At 28.6% G+C, this 15,197-nt stretch overlaps 2 protein-coding genes across 2 annotated transcripts; one reads left to right on the top strand and one right to left on the bottom strand.

Moving 5' to 3' along the window:
• Positions 1–3,700: 3,700 nt before the first annotated feature.
• Positions 3,701–6,145, bottom strand: LOC135930225 (uncharacterized). The gene has a single exon (XM_065467008.1). The coding sequence runs from the start codon at positions 6,143–6,145 to the stop codon at positions 3,701–3,703; it is 2,445 nt and encodes an 814-aa protein (XP_065323080.1).
• Positions 6,146–13,972: 7,827 nt separating this feature from the next.
• On the top strand, positions 13,973–14,622 carry LOC135930224 (GATA zinc finger domain-containing protein 4-like). Its single transcript, XM_065467007.1, has 2 exons — positions 13,973–14,067; positions 14,133–14,622. Exons 1-2 carry the CDS (start codon positions 13,973–13,975, stop codon positions 14,620–14,622), a joined length of 585 nt encoding a protein of 194 aa, XP_065323079.1.
• The last annotated feature ends 575 nt before the right edge of the window (positions 14,623–15,197 follow it).

Here is a 15,197-nt window from a genome sequence, read left to right as displayed (position 1 = left end):
CTTCGTTAGTAGAGGTTAGTGCTTCAATCAATTCCTTAGCCGAATTTAAGAATAAAAAGTTATTCACGAAAAAAACAAAAATAAACAAATAATGGCGACGTGCCAAAACAAAAACTATAGGAGTACTAAACATCCGGTTTTCGCCATTATTTAGTGCTTAATTAGTGTATTCAGATTCCATTATTAATTTTGTTAACGGTCATATGAAAAAATTATAAAATGCTAAAGAAATTTTTAGAGGTCAAATTTCGGCTAGAAAATTATGAAAGCACTAACGATGAAACTTGTATCATTTTTTAGTGCTTCGTTAGTAGTGATTAGTGCTTTAATCGGTTTTGTAGTCGAATTTAAGAATAAAAAGTTATTAGCAAAAAAAATAAAAATAAACAAATAATGGCGACGTGCCAAAACAAAAACTATAGGAGTACTAAACATCCGGTTTTCGCCATTATTTAGTGCTTAATTAGTGTATTTAAATTCCGTAATTAATTTACTTAACTGCCTTATAAAAAAAAAGTTATTAGCTAAATAAAAATTATGACGTCACGATTTAAGCGTGAAGTTGGCCGAACTTTTGGAAGCACTAACGATGAAACTTATATATTTAGATCTCATTATTATCAATATAATTATGCAGGAATTCTGATAGTTACCCTGATTCAATATAGCATATCAATAATTCAAATTTTCTGACACCTCTTTAGAATTTTAAGAAAAGAATATATCAAATTGATTATGTTTCTATAGATAGATATGAATAATTGTATTCAAACTCTTCTCTAAAAATTATCAAAACAACTAAAGAAGTTATTAATAAAATGCAAGTCCAACTCCACTTAGTGGTCGAAAATATAATCCTCGAGCGTTATATCTTTTTATTGGAAAACTGTTACTCGATAATATAAATTAGTGTTGTTAATCGACTAAATTTAGTCGACTAACTAATAGTTTTAGTCGAAAAATTCGACTAAAAACTTTAGCAACTAAATTAGTCTATTAGTCGACTAAATTGGTCGACTAATTTAGTCGACTAAAACGACTAATATAGTCGACTAAAACGACTAACATAGTCGACTAAAACGACTAACATAGTCGACTAAAACGACTAACATAGTCGACTAAAACGACTAACATAGTCGACTAAAACGACTAACATAGTCGACTAAAACGACTAACATAGTCGACTAAAACGACTAATTTAGTCGACTAAAACGACTAATATAGTCGACTAAAACGACCAATTTAGTCGACTAAAAGAACTAATTAAGTCGACTAAAAGAACTAATTAAGTCGACTAAAAGAACTAATAAAGTCGACTAAATTAAGTCATTAAACATAACATAATCCTTATTTTTGATAAATTTTTTAGGTAAAAATATATGTTGTAAAGATGTAAAAATAAAATTTCAGTGAAGATGTACCATCATAGAAAAATATTAATTGTTATTTTTGAAAAGTAAATAGATAAAAATATATTTATTGTAAAAGTGTTAAAATAAAATTTCAGTGAAGATGTACCATAGAAGAGTGACAATTGTCATAGAATAAGAGTGTTATATTTTTATTCGAATATTAAACTACAATATTGATGGAAGAATAAAGAAGGAAAAAATATAAAAAATGTATGATATAATTTTCAACGAATAAAACAGCAATTAGCGAAAATAAGCATATAATCAATAAATTCGCTAATTGCTGCTCTAAAAATTTCTTTTGCGTGTTACAATTTTTTCATATGACGGTTAACAAAATAAATTACGGAATTTAAATATACTAATTAAGCATTAAATAATGGCCAAAACCGGATGTATAGTACTCCTATAGTTTTTGTTTTGGCACGTCGCCATTATTTGTTTATTTTTATTTTTTTTGCTAATAACTTTTTATTCTTAAATTCGACTACAAAACCGATTAAAGCACTAATCACTACTAACGAAGCACTAAAAAATGATACAAGTTATCGTTAGTGCTTTCATAATTTTCTAGCCGAAATTTGACCTCTAAAAATTTCTTTAGCATTTAATAATTTTTTCATATGACCGTTAACAAAATTAATAATGGAATCTGAATACACTAATTAAGCACTAAATAATGGCGAAAACCGGATGTTTAGTACTCCTATAGTTTTTGTTTTGGCACGTCGCCATTATTTGTTTATTTTTGTTTTTTTCGTGAATAACTTTTTATTCTTAAATTCGGCTAAGGAATTGATTGAAGCACTAACCTCTACTAACGAAGCACTAAAGAATGAAATAAGTTTCATCGTTAGTGCTTCCAAAAGTTCGGCCAACTTCACGCTTAAATCGTGACGTCATAATTTTTATTTAGCTAATAACTTTTTTTTTATAAGGCGGTTAAGTAAATTAATAATGGAATTTAAATACACTAATTAAGCATTAAATAATGGCCAAAACCGGATGTTTAGTACTCCTATAGTTTTTGTTTTGGCACGTCGCCATTATTTGTTTATTTTTATTTTTTTTGCTAATAACTTTTTATTCTTAAATTCGACTACAAAACCGATTAAAGCACTAATCACTACTAACGAAGCACTAAAAAATGATACAAGTTTCATCGTTAGTGCTTTCATAATTTTCTAGCCGAAATTTGACCTCTAAAAATTTCTTTAGCATTTTATAATTTTTTCATATGACCGTTAACAAAATTAATAATGGAATCTGAATACACTAATTAAGCACTAAATAATGGCGAAAACCGGATGTTTAGTACTCCTATAGTTTTTGTTTTGGCACGTCGCCATTATTTGTTTATTTTTGTTTTTTTCGTGAATAACTTTTTATTCTTAAATTCGGCTAAGGAATTGATTGAAGCACTAACCTCTACTAACGAAGCACTAAAGAATGAAATAAGTTTCATCGTTAGTGCTTCCAAAAGTTCGGCCAACTTCACGCTTAAATCGTGACGTCATAATTTTTATTTAGCTAATAACTTTTTTTTATAAGGCGGTTAAGTAAATTAATTACGGAATTTAAATACACTAATTAAGCACTAAATAATGGCGAAAACCGGATGTTTAGTACTCCTATAGTTTTTGTTTTGGCACGTCGCCATTATTTGTTTATTTTTATTTTTTTTGCTAATAACTTTTTATTCTTAAATTCGGCTACAAAACTGATTAAAGCACTAACCTCTACTAACGAAGCACTAAAGAATGATATAAGTTTCATCGTTAGTGCTTCCAATCGACTTTTAAGCGTGAAGTTGGCACAAATTTTTATTTTTGCTTATAACTTTTTTTCCTTAAATTCGGCTACTATACGGATTGAAGCACTAACGAAGCACTAAAAAATGACATATGATTCATCGTTAGTGCTTCCAATCGTTCGGCCAACTTCACGGAGCTAAATTGCTCTATTGAAAAAAATGAACTTAGATAAGGTACATATCATAAATATACTTTTTTATAAAAAAAAATACATATTCATAGTTAGCTAAAAAATTATATATTTTATGCTTTTTTTTTGATTTATTATTTTCATGAAATTGTATAAATATAAATTTTGGCCTTAACAAGTTAATACTAAAGAAAAATTTCCAAAATTTTGAAAAATTTGATTGATTTATAATTAAATAACTTTTATTTTATATATTTCGAGATATTTTATTTTCTTTTATTTTTTACATTTTCAAATTTATTTTTATTTTTCTAAAAATAAAATAATTTTATATAATTTTAGTTTCAAGACGTTAAAGACATGCCGTCAGGGCGCTTACCGTCAGCATTTAGGAGACCCAATGGCTCCAAGCTATTGGGGAAACCGGCCGAAATCAAGGCTTTGCCGATTAACCTATTAAGGTTGTCGTGCCTCAGGAAACGGCCACTGACTTTGAGGCACGAGAAACAATGTCTAGAGAAAGGATCAACCTGTTTGTGACAGGCGGCACAGGTGTCCACAGAAGGGATAAGGCAACCAAGCCTATGGCCAATGGCAGTTTGAAACTCATCGTCTGTGAGTAACGTTTCCTTTTTACCACTCGGAATCGCGTCTAGCCATTCATGGCCGTTAGAGTTTTTTTTTGCGTTTCTGAGCAGTTGAAGGTTAGTTAGCTCAGGATACATACAAAGTTTTTCAAACGAGCATTGGAGCATAGGGACCAGGAAGCTCTTTAGATGGCAGGAAATTGGCTGCTCGGAGCCTTGGGTGATTAGAGTAAGCCACTCTTGTTTAGCTGAAGATAGAAGGGGATCGTCCAACTCGATAAGCGAGGAAATGGAATCGGCGAAGGATATTCGAGATGAAAGAAAACACGCAATTGCCATAAGGAAGGGGGGTAACAATCCCAGTCCACCCTGGTAAGCGGGCATAGAGGCGAGGGACCAATTGAAATCGGAAAAATTTAAGCCTAAAAGGGATTCGATAAAATGTTTAAATTTTAATTCGAAGACCTTAAGGAGAGTATTGTACTGGAAAACGGGGGAAGATTTAAATAAATGTAAGAATTTAGGTAGAAAAAGACATTTTTTGGTGAGAAAGAAGAACTGATGCTTGGGGAGATGAGGAAGATTCTTGAGTGAATTGGAAAGGGAATGGATCAAATCGTCAAAAGTTTTTTGACAAAAGGAGGTTGAAAAACCAATAGGGGAACCCAAAAGACAGAGTTCCTCGTGCGGAATGATTGTAAAATCTAAGGGAGGAATAAAATCCTTATTGTTGAGGGAGGAAATTTCACACTTTTTCCTATTTAGGGAAAGACCAATTTTCGAAGCTTCCATTTCAACGTACTCTATGGCCGACATAACATTGGATAAAGAACCGCCAAAAGAGCCATCGTCGAGATACCATAAATTAAGGTCTAATTGGAAATTAGTCTTTAAATTTTTGATCAAATCATGAATCCCTATAGTAAAGAGCAGAGGGCCTAGAGGATCACCTTGCTGTATCCCCTCTTCGGAGGATATGGAAAATTCCCCGAATTTGAGTAACGAAGGGAATCCATAACAGGAATTAAGGAAATTCCCATATTTTGGGAAATGGTGTAAAAAAGATGGTAAGAATGCCCTCCTATGGATGGTGTTGAAGGCATTTCTGAAGTCTAACTTGCAGAAAACCTTATCGGCCTCAGTATTTATAAAAATACGCGCAACATGTGAGGCCACTTCACACCCACCTCTCACTCCAAATCCTAACTGTGAAGGAAATAAGAAGGAACTAGCCTTAGGCCGAATCCTATTTACGATAGCCTTGGCGACTAAGCGACGAAAGAATGACCCTATGGCTATGGGTCTAACGCCGCCATCCGGTTTGGTCAGGGAGACAAGACGGGCGCCAAAAATAATAGGACGAATGCAAAGGGGAACTTCGCGTACGAGGATATTATTGCACAGTTCGGTTAATGCTTTCAACAAAGGGTCAATGAAGCCACTATCAGGGCATTGAATTAACTCCACAAAGAAACCAGGTCTGAAGCCGTCCAACCCCCCTGTCGTCCCTTTTTTAAAGGACTTTAAGCACTTAAGTACTTCGTCACAGGTAAAGGGAATAGGGGAGGAGGCATGCGGGTGGATGTTAAAAGGGGACGCTCGTGGATGTTTTTCAAGTAGTTGTTTAAATATGGTAACGTTGATAGGTGAAATAGAGTCATCGGAAGACAATATTCGGGCCGCACCGCTAATATCTCCAAGATCTAATTTTTCAGAGATCAATTTGTGACGGAAGGAGTTGGGGTTTAAAGCGTACGAAGGAGAAAATTCATCGATAATTGTATTTCCAAAATTGGAAACTTTTTCCTTAATTAAGGCAGATAAGTTATTTATTTTATTTTTGGGTTTAACTAGGACTCGAAAACAAAAACTAACCAGGTCTAACCATAATGGTAGTGAGGAGAAATCCGAATTCAAATTATTTATAAGTGACATGAGGAACCTAGAGATAGACTCTCGGGCGGCTATAGGGATCCTAGAAAGAACAGGGGGCTTATGCGAATTAAGGAATAAATCAACAGAGCTTGAGGAACATGGTGGAATGGGGTCATACGAGTGAGGAGCGTTAATTAAAGGATCTGGGCCGTAAGAGAGGGGAAATTTTCCAGAATTGTGGCACGCGGGTGAACCATGTTTCCTAAACACGCCATTTAAATTAAGCGAAACTATTTTTAAGCATACTTGACAACAAGAGTTAACCATGAGATGGCTTTGAAAGGGAGAAAACACAAAAAAAAATATATATATTAACGGATATAATTTTGATTGGAAGAAAAAAAAAAAAGATGAAATGGGGAAAAAAAAAATCAAAATTTGGATGAGAGGAAAACCTGATCTATCCTTTCAGAAGTATTATCGAGATTAGAGGGGTTGGTAAATTTGAAAAAAAAAATAATAATAAATAAACAATAATATTTATAAAATAAGACTAGGTACATAAAGTATAAAAAGTATTATTACAAACAAAAAAAAAAAGGGGGGGGGGTATAAACAAGAAAAAAGGGGGAAAGAAAAAATCAAAAATTGAAAGAAAAAAGAAAGATTATGAACAATCGAAATTAGGAGGGTTGGTAAATTTAAAATAATAATAAATTAGATGCATTGGCAAATAAAAAAAAAATAATCGAAAATACTGGTAAACCAAGAAATGCAAAAAAAAAATTAAACTTTGTCGGGGAAATCTTTAGGGTGTGGAGATGTAAAACGAATTCAAACTTAAGGAAATTTTTCTACGGCCGCAAAATAGGGAAATCTTAAGGTTGTCTTAGAACTATTCGTTACACAAAAGAAGTTAAGCGCTTCTACTATTTGAAAAAGAAAGTTTTGATAGGACAAGCCTCCCTCAATAGTGCTTTAAGCGAATGTTGATATGTAGTTGGAAGAGCGATAATTGATTATTTAGAATATGTCGGCATAATATTATATCATCTTTGAAGAGTGTAGATTATTATATTTTAGAAATCGACATTTTAATTGGACAAGATGTCTTTTTTTTGGGAGAATTGAAAAGGGACGATATTTTCCGTGAATGGAGAGAACATTATCTACGACCTTATATAAGAAATTGTTGGAGAAAATCATCGTAGGAAAGAATAGTCAATTTCGATAACTATGACCGGGCATTAGTAGAGGCTCAGGGAATAAGAAAATCCAGAAAATATAAAAACCGGAAGATGAGATATGCTCAAAAATAAATAAAATATTGTTTTTTATTTTTTTTTATTGCTCGAAAATTGTGCTTTCCGCGAATGTTGATAAGTAGTTGGAAGAGCAATAATTGATAAAATTTTTTTCAATGCCTAATATTTTTTTACCTAAAACTGATAATGATTATAATATTTTTAAAACGATATTAAAAACTCCAAAATATAAATCTATTCTAAATATACCGGCAAAATTAAAATTTAAAGTTTTTTCTTATTTTTATTTAGAAAATGAGTCTTTATTTTGTAAAAAAAAAAAAACCCATTATTATCATATCCAATATTCAATCCATATTAAAAGTCCACCATAATGACAATAATCATCCCGGTGTCAACACAACAATTAAAAATATAGAATCCGTATATGCTTCAATTCCTCAAAAGATCGTTATAAAATATATCCAAAATTGTCCAATCTGCTCTATAAAAAAAAATCTTCCAAAGGCGCCAGTTGGAAAACCTTTAGTAAGCCATTCCGTCTGGGGGCGGGTGGAAATAGATTTAATTGATATGTCATCTACACCAGATGGTATCTATAAATATATATTCCACCTTAAAGATCATTTGAGCAAGTTTACATGCGCTAGTGCTCTGCCGTCAAAAAAAGCGGAAGGAATTGTTGATATTTTAAGAAACTTATTTTATCAATTTGGGCCTCCAAAAATTGTGCAGAGTGACAATGGTAGGGAATTTAAGAGTAATTTATTATTTATAAATATCTAATTAATTCTTATTCTTAGAGAACTTATTTACAGAGATGATAAATACGGAGTTTCCATCCATAATGATTATTCATTCCAGGCCTAGGCACCCTGAGACAAACGGGCTCATCGAAAGAGCAAATTCTACCTTGGAAACGCGCATATCTGCGTATATGCTGGAAACTAAAAAAACTGACTGGGCCCACCAGCTTCCCAAAATTGTTTCTAAAATAAATAACAATTATAGTAGAATCATTAAAAGCACACCTTACGAGGTATTTTACGCTCGTGATCATAACCAAGAAATAATCTCTAGTACAAATGAAATGGATTTAACATCATGTTCTGATAATGGTATTGTTTTTTACATTGATTATCTCTTTCATATTCTAAAGATGAAGGATTCTCCAACACAAGGGCGGCCAATAGTAAAAAATAATGTTATTTATTTTTAATTTTTTTTAAAAATTTAGTTTTTTTCGATTCTAACGAACCCTCGACATCAAATAATGGTATTAAAGATAAATTTTAATGCATAAATTGAATAATTTTTAAAAATATAAGATATGTGGATGATTGATACACCTTATCAGTTGCCAGACCATACATCTTCCGAATCCGATAGTACTTCTTCGATAATTGAAATTGGTGATATAAATATTATGTTTCCACTAATTATTTGTCTAAATTTTAGATGCTATAAAAGAGAAATATACTCATACGATTGATGTGGAGGACTCGATCGATAGCAATGGTAAAAATTACTCAAATATTTGTTAATAAAATTAATTAGATTTAACCATTATTGATCACATTCCTGGCAATTCTCTGCTCCTTACCGAGCCTACAGAATTAGGTAAGCTATAATTATAATTTCATTAAATTTATTCTACATGAAATGTTAGATGTTAGACAATATAAAAATCTAAATACATATATTAAAGAAGAAGATTCAAATAGTAATAGCAGCGGTAAATTTACCAAAGTTTATATTTCTTAAATAATATTGTTTAGATTTAGCATATATTGAACATGTTAGTGCAACTCGTCCAATCAAAGAGTATAACGTCATGGGTAAGATATAAAATAACAACATTTCCATTAATTATTTGTCCAAATTTTAGATAGCAAATGTTTATTTACTTGTGAATCAGAAGAGTCGGATTTAGATTTAACCATTATTGAGCCTTTTCATGCTCCTTTGCCTCAAGTTGAAGAAGATAAAATAATAGGTAAGATATAAAAATGACATTTATCATATAATTATTAGATGTTAAAAATATTGTATTCTAATACATTTCCTTTTAATTTATTCACAAAAATCCAAAGTAGGACTGGGGTTAGTCGAACCGATTTTTACAAAATTGGCTATAGCTCCTGGTTTTTTATAGATAATATAAAAAATAATATATGATTAGATACCTAAAACTATATGGTTCGGGTTTGGTTCGAATCCCTTGAGATAACAATTATAGAGAAACTTTTACAGAGAAAACAATTATAGAGAATGTCGTTTATAGAGAATTTTTTTATAGAGAATAATTTTATAGAGAATGATTTCACAGAGAATGTTTTTACAGAGAATGATTATATAGAGAATTTTTTATAAAAAATTTTATTTAAAGAATATGATTATTTTATAAAAAGTAAATCTATATAATATATAACATTTTTGTGTAAATTTGTGAAATCATTATTTAGGCTCTGCATACATAGGGGAAAAAAAATTACAGTTTTTATTATAATATTAAATATTATAATTACCTTATATAAGAGAATAATTGGGTATTTTTTATTGTAAGAAAATTATTACAATCGGCACAGAAAATTGTTTATCTTTATACAAAGTTTTTCAATTATTAGAAGCTAACTTAACTAGTTACAGTTACATTGCCAAAGTAACTTTTAACAAAACTATTCTTATCTTTAAAAATAAATTTCGCGAATTCCTCACAAATCATGTCAAAATTTTGTTCTACCATTAGGGGAAATGTGCCATAAATGACCATGTTTGAAGACTAGCCACCACCCTTTAACATTTTATCTATTGGACCGATTTCTAATTCCTGTGAAATCAGATGTTTAAAATCCAAAAATCGCCCTTAGTAAATGATTTAAAATTGAGAGATTCCGAATCCCCACGAATTCCGAAACCCCATACGACATATATATTATCCATAGGCATTTAGCATTATTCACACAAAAAATTAGAGCTTAAGTTTTATTTAATAGATATATAAAGGCGATGAATAATAATAGACAGATGAGTATTGTCTGGTCCTGTATTGACTGGCCACAATTCACACATTAATAGATTAACAATTTTTTATTAATCATATTCTTTAAATAAAATTTTTTATAAAAAATTCTCTATAAAATCCTTCTCTGTAAAAACATTCTCTGTAAAATCATTCTCTATAAAAAAATTCTCTAACGACGTTCTCTATAATTGATTTCTCTGTAAAAGTTTCTCTGTAAAATACATTCTCTATAAATAAATTCTCTATTTTTGTTTTCTCTATAAAGGTTACTCTGTAAAATACATTCTATGTAATGGTTTCTCTGTAATGACGTGGAACCAAGGAAAATTATATTTTTATTTAACGATTAGGGAAAGAGGGGATATTAAATAATTTTTTTTATTTATTTCACAGATAAGCCGTCACTTTTTTTATTGTTTGCCGATGAGCAAAATTATGTGAACGCTGAATACATTGCTACTAAAATAGCAAAGGTTTCAAACAAAGATTCGTGTTTTCAAATTGTCCATAATATTACTAGTAGTCCTTATTCAAAAAATGTTGGCAACAAAATTATATGGAAAAATAGTTGTGCTACCAATAATATTGGGAATAGTATTTCTAATATTTTAAAAAGGGCCCCTTCTTTTATTTCATATTTAAATGATCGAGGGCGTCAAAACATAATTTACTTTCAAATAATTGGAGAAAATAACCTAATCTTAGGTGATCACGTATTATTACCTATCCATAGGACAGATAGAACTAATATCTGTCCTAAAAATTTAGTAGGGAAAATATTAAAAATTGAAAAAAATAAAATATGGGTAGGTACGTGTGCTGGAAGAATTTCAACACCGTTTATTGCCTCTAGTCTGTATAAAACGATAAAATTAAATGATTTTGAAGTTCCCGACAAAGGTATATCAATCATAGATAATTTAAGCTTTTTTTATTATAGTAACATACTCCTCAAATTAATTCATCTATATAAAATATATTAATTATTTATTTAAACTGCTAACAATATATAGGAGCCTCCCGGAGTGTTACAAACTATGGGAAAACGTCGTTATGTAATTGCAAAATGGGTTGCATGAACAAAAGATGCGAATGTTACAAGAACAATCTTAAATGTTCAACTAAATGTCATGTATCATTAAATAATTGTTGTAATAATTTATTTTTTAATTCCGATTTTTTTTAAAATATATATTCATGCGAAAATATTTATGATTTTTATCCTTTTTGAAAATTTATATTAATTAGTTTATTATATAACAAATAAAGAAAATAAAAACTAGACGGCAAAAATTGACAAAAAAAGTATATTATTTTATTTTAGAAATAAAAACAAATTTAATAGAAAAAAATATATTTCGAATAAGGGTTTGACTTATAAAAACAGGAGAAAGAAAATTAAGATTAAATTAAAAAAATTTCTTAATAAATAAAAATATATTTATAGTAGAATTAGGCGTATTTGATACATAAAATTAGTCCTGACACCCCCCCCCCCCCCAATAATAGCATCTCCATCGCGAGGTATCGCTTGGCTTGTTGCCTATTCAATATTATATCTATAATAAGTTCAATAAGAAATTACTTAAAATATATGGGTCTGAACCACGAATCTGTGCTCGGGGATTTTTTTTAAAAAAAATGAGTTTTGATGAAATTACATTTATATGATAAAATAAATTATTAAAGATAAAAGGTGGTTAAAGGGAAAAATGAATAGAGTTTAAGTTTATTTTTATTATATAAAAAAAAATAGCTAGATTTAAAAAAAAGTTGTTTTTTTTCGTTTTTCCAATTTTTTTTTGTTGTTTTTGTGAATATTTTTTTTCAAAAATTTTAGGAAAGTAATAAGAAAGAAAGAAAAATTAAAATATGGGTTATTGCTTAAGTCAGAGTTTAAGTTTAATTTTATTATATAAAAAAATAGCTAGATTTAAAAAAAAGTTGTTTTTTTTCGTTTTTTCAATTTTTTTTTGTTGTTTTTGTGAATATTTTTTTCAAAAATTTTAGGAAAGTAATAAGAAAGAAAGAAAAATTAAAATATGAGTTATTGCTTAAGTCGGGTATATTATTTTTTTTTAATGTTTTTTTTATGTTATTTTAAATAAATATAGTATTAATGGATCAATTCAATTTTATTCATTAAATTGAAATATAGTCTTAAAATCTAAGCAATTTTAGGAAAATTAGCATAAAATCTTAAATTTTGTATTTATTAGGGGTAAAATATACCCCATCTTTAAAGTTTAAGTGATTTTTTTAACCTTTGTCGAAATAAATTGAAATATATTATTGAAATTTATACAAAATAAAAATATCGAAATATAGTAATAAACGAGTCAATTTTATTCATTAAATTGAAATATTGTATTAAAATGTATACAGACAGATGATTATTAAATTCATAAGAAATTCTCCAAATATTAAAATAAAAAATTTTAGGAAAGTAATGAAAGAAAGAAAAGAAAGATCACTTAAAGTAATAAGAAAGAAAGAAAAGAAAGATTTTATTAAATTCTTAAGAAATTCTCTAAATATTAAAATTTTTATACAAAGCTAAAATATTTAATAAAAATTATAATTTTTAAAAAAAATATTCCGAATCCCCATGGGGATGGGGATTCGGAATATTTAAATATTTTTTTTAATTTAAAAAAAAGATTCCAAAAAAACGTGGGGATTCAAGATCTCGAATCCCCACGTTGGGATTCCGAATCCCACGAGATTCCATATCCCAATACGACATATATATACCTTATTTTATATTTATTTTTAGTATCATTTTTTAGTTTTAGAATAAAATAATTATAACTTAAAACCGTTTTTCTTACCATCGTTATTGTTATATAACATGGTGCCCCGGAATAATAACTCACAATGATATATAAAAAAATCTCATATATATTGTGCATATCCCGATAAATATAAAAAAATAAAAAATTTTTTTTTGGAATTAAGTAATAAATTATAAAAATTATTCGACATAAAAAACATACGAGGTAAAAAAAAAAATTTCTTTAGCTAATGTAAATAAAGTTTTAAAATAAAAATTTGGAATTTGAAAAAAAAATTGAATACATAATAGTGACAATATGTATCTTTGCTAATTTAAATAAGTTTTTAAAATAAAAATCTGCATTATGGATGATAAAATTAGCATATCCTCCAACAGGGAAGTTAAGTTCCCAAAGTTGGAGGGACCCTTAACGGACATATACTTATAAAGACTTGACGATTATTTCTCTCAAACAATTTTATCCGACTCAGTAAAAATTGAAACATTGATGAGCAATTTATCTGATCACCTATACGATAAAATTAAGTCATTAAGTACTAAGGAAGATATCAAAGATTATAAAATTATTATTAAAAAATTAAAATTTTTATTACCCAGTCAAGATGTTTGGATATTGACAGGGAAGTTTAACCTAGCTTCACAAGGTATTAATGAATCTTATTTGGATTGGTTTTTTAGATTGTCTAAATTAAATAGACAATGTAATTTTATTAATGATGATCGCATAAAAGAAAAATTGAGAACATCTAGTGTAAATGATATAAAAAATAAATTAAATAAAAATATTAACTACACATTAGATGAAATGATTGAAATAGGAAGAAAATTAGATAGTATTAACATTAAATCAGAAAGTGACAATGTTAATTATGTTTTTAGTAGGGATAAACAATTTAATAAAAATAATGACAATAATAGAAATAATGATAAGAATTTAGATACCCAAAAATAGGAATGAGATTAATAGTAACTATAATAGACCTAATTTTTATTCGAGACAAAATTTTGACAGTAGGAATAGAAATCATGGTGATAACAATTTTAGTAATGTTAACGACAATAGGAATATGAATTATATTAACGTTAGAAACAATAACAATTATAATAACAACTATAGAAATGATCAGTATAATAATAGTAACCATCAAAATTACAATTATCGGTATAACAACAGCAACAGAAACTTTCATAATAATAATAATCAATCTTATAACACAACTATGGTAGGAAGAACGCCTGGTTTAGTTATAATCAGAGGAGGCAGATTCAATGTGACGATCAAAATCATAATAATTACCGATCTTACAACAACAATTCAAGTTATGAAGGAAACAACAGGCGGCATAAAAATGATAACCAAAGAAAACAAATCGAATATGACGATCGTAATCGGAAGGATTTTAACCAAAGAAAACAAATCGAATATGACGATCGTAATAGGTGGAAGGATTTTAATCAAAGAAAACAAATCCAGTATGATAATCAATACTTCTACGATAGCAATAATTGTAATATGAACATTGAAAAAATTGGGGAAAATAAAGTTGACACTGTCAAATATAATAATGAGAATAATTTTAATGTCAACAACCTGGCTGAAAATACAGACAAAAGTGATGACAGTGCTTTTATGACTACTTTGAAATTAAACTACTACTGTGCAGGTCGACACTGGACGAGCCAGCGTACTCAAAACGATATTAATAAACCAACGTGATAGAATCAAGCTAACGACTACAATGACTTATGAACGACTTGAACAATCAAAATGAACAACCATTTCGACATATTTTCTATGATAGCTCAGATGGATTATGGGAAGGCTTTTCAGAAGAAGGGGAATGTTGATTGATTGATATTTTTATTTAACTTAAATTGTATAGCCTTAAAATATATATTTCGTTTAAATTGTTTTTTTTATAATACATATATATTATTTTATATTTATTTTTAGTATCATTTTTTAGTTTTAGAATAAAATAATTATAACTTAAAACCGTTTTTCTTACTATCGTTATTGTTATATAACAGAAATAAATAAACTAATAATAACTGGAAAGAAAAAAAGAAGAAAAAAATCTTATTTATTTCATTATTGGCCATGTGGTAATTGAAGGTTTTAATAATATTTTTTTTTATATTTGTTGTTATATTTTTATCGATTAATGAAGTTATGTGTTTATTTATTTTTGTAGATTATTTAAAAAATATATAGGTTGTTTAGTTTTAAATGTATATTTTTAATAGTTTTGATATTATCGCCAGTAAAATAAATTTGTATTATTTTAGATT

This window comes from Gordionus sp. m RMFG-2023, chromosome 5 (assembly GCF_954871325.1).
Source record: "Gordionus sp. m RMFG-2023 chromosome 5, tfGorSpeb1-WG-v2, whole genome shotgun sequence".
Classification (NCBI taxonomy): domain Eukaryota; kingdom Metazoa; phylum Nematomorpha; class Gordioida; order Chordodea; family Parachordodidae; genus Gordionus; species Gordionus sp. m RMFG-2023.
Note: the sequence above shows the minus strand (reverse complement) of the source record. Positions and strands in the feature narration are given on the sequence as shown.

Bases quoted from the DNA above. Each gene is read 5' to 3' on its own strand.
- LOC135930224 (XM_065467007.1), top strand. From the start codon at position 13,973: ATGAATTATATTAACGTTAGAAACAATAACAATTATAATAACAACTAT. The intron at 14,068-14,132 runs GTATAACAACAG...CAACTATGGTAG, and splicing joins CATCAAAATTACAATTATCG to GAAGAACGCCTGGTTTAGTT.
- LOC135930225 (XM_065467008.1), bottom strand. From the start codon at position 6,145: ATGGTTAACTCTTGTTGTCAAGTATGCTTAAAAATAGTTTCGCTTAAT.